At 42.0% G+C, this 8,418-nt stretch overlaps 1 protein-coding gene across 1 annotated transcript in view; it reads left to right on the top strand.

Annotated features, from left to right (window-relative positions):
* The first annotated feature begins 1,068 nt into the window (after nt 1–1,068).
* Nucleotides 1,069–8,418, top strand: part of THOC1 (THO complex subunit 1) — a 34,889-nt gene continuing 27,539 nt past the window's right edge. Inside the window, exons 1-8 of the mRNA XM_048840415.2 lie at nt 1,069–1,291; nt 2,183–2,256; nt 2,356–2,416; nt 3,790–3,856; nt 5,289–5,407; nt 6,559–6,607; nt 7,201–7,296; nt 7,609–7,691. Of these exons, the coding sequence (XP_048696372.1) occupies nt 1,244–1,291; nt 2,183–2,256; nt 2,356–2,416; nt 3,790–3,856; nt 5,289–5,407; nt 6,559–6,607; nt 7,201–7,296; nt 7,609–7,691 (597 nt within the window). The 5' untranslated portion in view covers nt 1,069–1,243. The remainder of the gene's footprint in view (nt 1,292–2,182; nt 2,257–2,355; nt 2,417–3,789; nt 3,857–5,288; nt 5,408–6,558; nt 6,608–7,200; nt 7,297–7,608; nt 7,692–8,418) is intronic.

Here is an 8,418-nt window from a genome sequence, read left to right as displayed (position 1 = left end):
AGTTCTTGCTATGCCAAAATTTTTTGCCTGGACAGCCCATAACTGAATTGCAGGCAGAGCGTCGGGGGGAAGCGGGAGGTCTGGGGGCTGAGCAGAAGGCAGCTGGGGCTTTGGACACCTATGCAACGGCGGGATGCTGCAGTGTGTGGAGCCAGTGTGTTAGCTGGACATTTCGGCTCCAAGGAGCCATAGCGCTCACGCAGAGCTGGGACCGCTGACCCTGGACTCCGGAGCCAGGGCCCCGTGGGCGGGGCACGCTCACAGCCGTTCCCATTGTTGGGGTCCCAGGACATGGCCACTAGTTAAGTCGAGGGGATGGAAGACCATGAGTGTCGAGGAAGTCTCTTTGCTCTAGACCTAGGTGCCCTTCTCAACCCCCCTTCACAGAATTCAGTCCTGGCTGGCCTGAGAAAGCCCTTGTACTCCCAGAATAACGCCGCTGCAGCTGCAGACAGAGCTGTCTCGTGTAGGTTTTGCTGGCGCCAAGTTAGGATAACGGCAGGAATCAGCTACAAGGCCATAACCGCTTATTTGCCTCATTAATCGCAAGGCTAAGCAGGCTGTGCTGTTGTTTTGAATTGCTAAAATTCTTGTTAAGGTTGCCGGAAAAAACAGTGTTGTAACCCATATAAAGCAGTTTTACTAGGCTGATGTGTAATGCAATAGAGATAAGGAGTATAAAGGTATGCGACTCTGCCTGCTCAGTGTGCCGGATTTGAGATTCTTTTCTCCCCATACCTTCGTTGGAGCTCCAGGTGAACTCTTCTGCTTCTCCACCCCGCTGTGTTTCTGGGGTGACGCACACCGGGCAACGAACCCCTGCTGCTGCTGCTGCTGCTGCTCGCCTCTGGCACCGGGTGCCGGCAACACCGGCCAGGCGCAGGCAGGCGGCGCGGCCCTGGGGGCCGGCGGGGCGGGGCGGGGCGGGGGCGGGCTGGTGGGGAGGCGCCCGCCTCGCACAGGGCAGCGCCGGGAGGGAGGCGGAACAAAGCGACGTTTTCACAGCCGCGTGACCCCGCGCTCCATTCCCCGCCCCCGGAGTCCCTCTAGCCGGCCTGGTGGGTGAGTGGGTGGGGCCCTACCTCTCCCTGGCCCTCGGGGCGCGACAGGCCGGTGGCTGAGGGCGCTCTAGCCCGAGGGAGGGGGCGTGGCGGCGGCGAGGAGCTCCGCTCTCTATGGTTTCGACACCGAGGCGCTGAGCGATGGCGTCATAAGCGCGGGCCGCCGAGCTGCCGGAGGGAGGATGTCGCCGCCGCTCTTCAGCCTCCCCGAGGCGCGGCTCCGCTTCACGGTGAGCAGCGCGGGCTCGCCTGGCGCGCGGAGCGGGACCTGGCGGTGGTGCCCGGCGCACACCACCGCGTACTCGGCGCGGAGCCCGGCGCAGGCATTTCCTGCTTCCTCCGGCCCTGGCGGGGGGGGTCGCCCCGCCTCGCCGCGCGCGTCCCCTGGCCCTGCCCGCCGCCGCCGCGCCCCCCCCCCCCCCGCCGCCGCCGCCTTCCTGGGCCCCGCCCGTGGGTGTGTCCCCCCGACACCCGCGGGGCAGGTGACTCGGCTGCTGCGGGGGGTGGACCAGCCAGCGGCAGACCCAGCAGCTCTCCCGACTGGCCGGGCCTGGACATAGGGCTCTGCGCAGGTAGCTTTCCCACTGGGGCCACCAAATGGTGCTGGATCTCGGGGCTGCACGTAGGACCTGCAGCAGTTTCAGTTTAATCAATTAAAAAAAAACACACACAGTGTAAATTTCTGTGGGGGCAACTTTATGTCGGTTTACCACTGCGAGCTAAGCCCGTACGAGTGTCCCCAGGCAAACTTGAACCAGTTTAGCTCAATCAGTTTAAAACCGTGCCTCTGGTCAAACCGGTGCAACTTTTGTAAGTAGACCAGGCCTTTGTATCACTTGTAGCGTCAGTCATGTTTGTGTGTGGCGTAATTCATTTTACGTACGTTTTGGTGCTTTTAAAGGTTATTCCTTTCTGTGGCATTATGACCCACCAAATTGTGTACGTTTGTTGTTGTTATTGGAAATTGATCTGTGGTAATCCCCCCAGGTTAAGAGAGCATTAGTATTTAACTTTTTCTGTCAGATTAAAAAAGACTCCTCTATCTGGATTACTTTTGACTTCCTTCTGGTTTCGTACTGGGAGTTACTTGCAACTTATTTTATCACGTAACTTGTTTTTAGAATTCTACTCGAGATGCTTTGACCAACAGAACTATCAAACCCTTATTGAATGCATTCAACCAGATTCCTGGAAGGTAAGGAGTTATCATTTCATTTTTAAAAATGTCTTTTCAACTAATTATTATTTATCCTGAATGTTTCATCAGTACTGTCTAAAACTTTACTATTTGTAGTGAAAATGAAAAGAAATGCACCCTGGATCAATCTTTCAGAGTTGTTCTAGAAGAGGAAATTGTAAGTATTTCGTTCACATCACTGTAACTATTTGTTGATACAAATTGAAATTGTATATTGTAAATTAATGTACAACTTGTGTACATTTATTTACCATTTGAGTGTACTATGTTGGCTATTAGTAAAAACTTTCAGAAATTATTAGGATATCTGTTGGAAACATGAATCACTTTGCCATATTTTAAAAATTATCTGTTAAAAGATGCTTTCACAAATGTCTCATAGTCTAGTGATGTTTATAAAATCTCTCGAAGTATTTATTGTTTACAGTAGTTTTTAAAAATCTGTACTTTAGTTTCAAATTTATAAATCTGTATGATTTATGATATAACAGCTTTTATATAGGATCTAGGATATTGCTTTTTTCATTATTTAGCCCTTGAAGGAATACACTAAGAGTAAAACAAAACTGAAAACAATAACTTGCATGAAAGAATACCTAACAGAGTGTAGACTTACAGGATTTCATTCTGCCCTTTGAAAGGAAATACTTTTAAAAAAAAGTTGCACATTCCCTAACATTTTATAGTGTAGGCTCATAAGGGCCTTTTAATCTTCGATTAGAATAGTATCGCCGTTCATTCCAAAGCAATATACAAAATATAGAAAATCATTTCACCCAGCAGCCAAAATGCAGATGCTTCGGGGGGAGGGGGATAGGGAAAATGTTAACTGTTTAATAGCACCCAACATGTCTACATTGTGGGGACTATAGCAGCATAGTTGTAGCTATGTTGACATAACTCCGTAGTATAGACACAGTCCAAAGTGATGGAAGGGTTTTTACATCACTGTAGGAGCTCCATGTTCCTGAGCGACGACAGCTAGGCTGACAGAAGCATTCTGTAAATCTGGCTACATCTACCCTTGGGGTTACAGCTGCATAGCTGCAGTGCTCAGAGATGTGGATTTTTCACACTCTGGAGTGCCATACCTATATGGACCTAAAATTTACCATTCCACTGTTTATGAAAGGTATCAGGTCATTGAAATTGCAGAGGAAATCTAGAGAGATTGTAACTACACATGTTAGAATAAGGGTATTCCAAATAGCACTGGCCATGCATAATGTGCTATAGAGTCTTTAATGACCAAAAGTAATCAGGAAATGTCACTCAACTGCATGAGTTTAACTTGGTATTAGTTTCATATGAAATGCTTGCTACTGAATGTTACTTCCTAGTGTGGTTAAATTCATGGGAAGATGAACATTGACTTTTCTTTGTGCTCATAGTGAGATTTTGAACATTTGTAATATAAAATATACTTAAGTAAAACAAGACGTTAGCTTTCTCTGGCTTTAGTAAATGCATCTGATCAAAATAGTACAAATTACTTGAATTCTGTAATAAATCTGTCTTACATTTGTTTAGATAAACCAAGCCTCATGTGAAAATGTCTTGGCTATTATTTCTCTTGCTATTAATGGAGTTACAGATGGTGAGTGAGTAATTATATGAAACAGCCTGATACAAGGTATAAGTTTGAGTGTGCTTACCATATCATTCTCTTTCATTAGTATTTACAAACGTCAACTCCACTAGTGCGTGGTCCTTAGCTTAACTGTTTGCACAGATGCTAAGATATTATGGTGATCTAACAGTAGTAGAGTTCTTGCATAGGACAGCTGCCTAACTTCTGCTAACTGAACTTGTAACTGCTGTACATATTGGAATGGATCCTTTCCTTTTTTAAAAGCATAGTGGGAATCTGAGTTCATTTCTGAACTCTTCTCTCAGGTTGTAATAGCACTTACATAGCACTTTTCATCCATGGATCTCTAAACTCTTTACAAATGTGGGTTTTGTTATCCTGATTTTACTGTTGAGAAGAGAGAGACAGTGAGGTTAATTGACCAATGTCCTATAACATCTTATTGGAACAGAAACTTATCTCCTGGCTTTCCATGCTGGTCCCCCAGCAGTAACTGACCTGCTGCAACACAACTGTGTTGGTAGTGTTTGAGTCTTTGTCTTTACAATGTCTTTTTAGAATTGTGAATGTGAATTGAGACAATGGTGGAAGCCCTCTTGCATAGAACCCCTGATCATCAATTCCATTTGTTTATGAATGGAAATACATAAGTCACTTAAGTGTATTCCTGTTAAATATTTGTTTTGTTGAGTAAAATGTTATATGAACGGTAGTAATAATCTTTTGTCAAAATGTTTGTATTTCATAAATGATCAGTGTAAGGTGTGACCATTTAGCTGTGGTTGCATATGCTGTGTACCTCAGTAATTTCTGCATCCATTTATCAGAGCACCATTGTAATAGTCACTTGACTAAATGACAATAATAACAATCATCAAAAGCTTTATCGTAGAAGTAGAATGGTTAAATTGGAAGTCTGAAAAAGGAGGATGGGCGGGGGGGGAGGGAATATGAGGCTCTGCCTCTTCAATTCTGAAGAATTAGTCACTCAGTGGTGAAAACACTGACATTTCTGAATTGCTTCTTGGTAGAGGGCAGATTCTACTTCAAAAAGCCTTACAGCAGTAGGCCCCACTATAGTTTCACTTTCTTCCTCTGAAAAAAGCAGCCCAATACCTTTTAATTGTAATAAAATTTAAACAAAAATTCCAACATCTCTTAATTTGGGGACCTACCAAGTTTTGACAACTATTACTGTATCTTATTTTTAGTACAGCGGTACCTATGAAATGCTAGGTACTGTACATACTTGTGCTCTCTCACACACACACACGAAAACAGAAGAATTTATATTTTAGTCCCTACCTTTTCTGACTTTTTTTGGTAACTTCTTTCTCATGATACTTTGCAACTTCCTCGTTCCATCTTTGTTAATACAGTTATTAGGTGCAAGTCTTTCTGACTAAAATGATCCTTGCACTCCCACCCCTCTCTAAAGGTATCTGTACAGCATCAACCCCTTTTGTTCTTCTGGGAGATGTTCTGGATTGCCTGCCTTTGGATCAGTGTGACAAAATTTTTACCTTTGTCGAAAAAAATGTCACTACATGGAAATCAGTGAGTATTTTTTCCAAAGTGTGTTTCGTTCATGCTGAAGATGATGATATGGAGGTATAAATGATTGACCAATTAACAAGATGGATTTTGTCTTTTATTTTTGTGTTGAAATAATAGAATAAATATTGTCAGTATTGCCTGCTTATAGGAAACACAGAAGGTAGGCTTGTAAGTATAGCAGATTCAGAACTGTTAACTTTGAGTTAAAAAATCATGATTAATTAAATCATCTTTTTGGTCTGTCTTGTTTTTATTAAATCCCCTGCCTATCCCAAATGGTCTGTGACAATAACAGATTGGAAATTCAACTCAAAAGGGCTTCTCTTGGGCTCCTTCCTTCAGTAACTCTCCCTTCCTAGATTGTGGTTGGTGGTGGGCGGTGAATCTGCTGCTGCCACTGCCAAAGCCAAAGGATGTGCAGGCTCCAGTGCTCTGCACTGCATGCAGCACAAGAACAGCAGCCTTCAGAAGTTGAAGGGGAAACTGGGCATTTCAAACAATATGTCTGAGTTTCCAGTTTTATTGCATGGTCATGAGAACCCCTCAAAATCAGCCCAAAATTTCAACGTTTACAATATCTGTAGTGTTGGCAGCTCTTCAGATTTATCCATAAAAAGCTTCCGAGTACCGTCAAATAATTGTTCTCTGTTCCTTGATCTAAATGTGACCTCCTAGCCATTCAGGACAGGTTTCTGTCATTCCAAACATCATCCATTTCATTCCTTGTACTGGCAGGTTTCTTCTGTCAGCTGATGCTGTTCTAAATCTTGTGTTTATGTGCTTCTCTTAACTTTACATCTATACATAAAACACAGGGGAAAAAATGGGTTACAAATCAGTATTTCTCACTGTGTAAAGAGCCTTTCAGAAAAAGCACATGAATTACCAGCATTTCTTGTATTTGTATGGAGGTTGGCATTAAGCTTGGGTTACTTTATGAACTAGAAATTTTCTTGGAATTTTTGGGACTTTTTTGTGGAGTCTTCCTTAAATAAGTGGAAATTCTCTGTTGAGGTTTAAGAACAAGAAGGACTCAGATGGATTTATTTCTAATATCAATGTGATCTGTACTGTTGAGTTGAAAAGACAAAAGCTATTGAAGATTTGCAGCATCCTCCGAATGAGACTGATCCGTTTGCTCTGTTTTTCAGAATACATTTTATTCAGCTGGGAAGAATTACTTGCTGAGAATGTGCAACGGTGAGTAGCACTTTTTCGGGGAAGTGCAATGCAGGTCCAAAAACAACTGAACAAAGCTAGGGTCTTAATATTTGAGTCACATTAGACTGTTTTCTGTAATCGTTTTTAAAATGATGAGCTATTTGTCTTGGTAGGTACTCAAGACCTTGCTGTTCAATATGAGCTTCATTTTGATTATGGGGAAATTTCTCTCTATCACAGAGAAGGAGAGAGAGAGACGCTAGAAGAAAGTTTCTGAGTAACATTTAAGCCCTCATCATTGCCAGAGGCTGTATTGGAAGGAGTGGTCCAATAGGCTTCTTCCTGCAATTATCTTTAAATACAGTTTTAGGACTCTTGGTTTGTGGGAATTCAGAGACTTGGTCCACTAGAACACATTAGATAAAACATTTGAGGCCTGAGGGAGAAAGGGTCATTTAAGATAGTAGCATTTAAATTTACAGATGTCTCAAATTTATTTTGTTAGTTATGGAGATCCCACCTGTCTGAACTCTTAAAATGAGTTCTAGAGACAAAATGGATGAAAAGTTGGGAGATAATACATGTGATAACATTAATGCTTATCTCTGCTTTCTTGTTTTTACATTATTTAGATCTCCTAAGAAGATTATCTAAATCACAGAACACCGTCTTCTGTGGAAGAATTCAGCTATTCCTGGCTAGATTATTTCCTCTTTCAGAGAAGTCAGGTGAGATTTTGTGTATTTCACATGAAAGAAGAGTATCTTAAAAGATTAAATACTCCAGTCTCTAATAATCTTACTTCAAGCAAAATTGACTTTAACCAGAAATCAGCTTTTAATTTTGACTTTAATATGTGTCTAACATACAATTTAAAAATCATTCACTTTTTATAAATACAAACAGAAATTGTTACTTGATTTGTTTCCTACAGATTGGCTATTGTATGTTGGGTAATAATCATGAGCTGGCTTTATGAACTTCATCAATTCCCAGACTGACACATCTGCTCTTTTTAAAAGTTGGTATTTTTTCTGCAGGACTCAATTTGCAAAGTCAGTTTAATCTGGAAAATGTCACAGTTTTCAATACTAATGAACAAGAGAGCACTCTAGGACAGAAGGTGAGAATTGATGCATTACGCTCAATGTGTCTGCAGAAAATTTGTGTAAAAACTATAGGAGAGCTGGCACAAAATAATCACAACCGCTTTTAGCCAGTGTTTAGAATTATATACTTCTATAAAACATCATTCTGGTCTGGAACTTAACATGTATTTCACCCACTTTGTCAGCAATCATAGGTAGGATGGGATGTGGGAATTTTGAACCTTTAACTTGAGGTTTGAGGGTTAATATCTTAATCAAATAAGCTTTACCTGACTACTTGTGAAACTGCAGTGCTAGCATGCTCTCTCTCTGACTTGCAGATTCAGGGCCTGTACAAGCCCTCTCAGAGCTCCATTGAAGTCAGGGAGTCCACCCTTGAATGGTCCATTACAGAAAATATATATATATATATATATATATATATATATAATATGAGAGAGACACACTCTCTGACTCTCTCACACACACACACATATAATATATATGTATTTGTGAGAGGGACCTAGTAGTGTAGGATACAGTAACTTAGAGGTTTTCTTTCAGTGTTGTCCTAAATTTTCTGAACCAAAAATTAAAGCAGTTTTTAAAAAAAAAAGAGGAAGTTAGAAAAATCTGGAATTTATTAAGAGACCAAAACCGTAGTGTATGCTATTGACGGAGCTTTTTCCTCCTTGATGTTCTCTTTTGTATCTGCCTGTATTTCTCTTTGTGTCCCAGAAGTTAAACTAGGTGACTGCTCCT

This window comes from Caretta caretta, chromosome 2 (genome assembly GCF_965140235.1).
Source record: "Caretta caretta isolate rCarCar2 chromosome 2, rCarCar1.hap1, whole genome shotgun sequence".
Lineage (NCBI taxonomy): Eukaryota > Metazoa > Chordata > Testudines > Cheloniidae > Caretta > Caretta caretta.
Note: the sequence above shows the minus strand (reverse complement) of the source record. Positions and strands in the feature narration are given on the sequence as shown.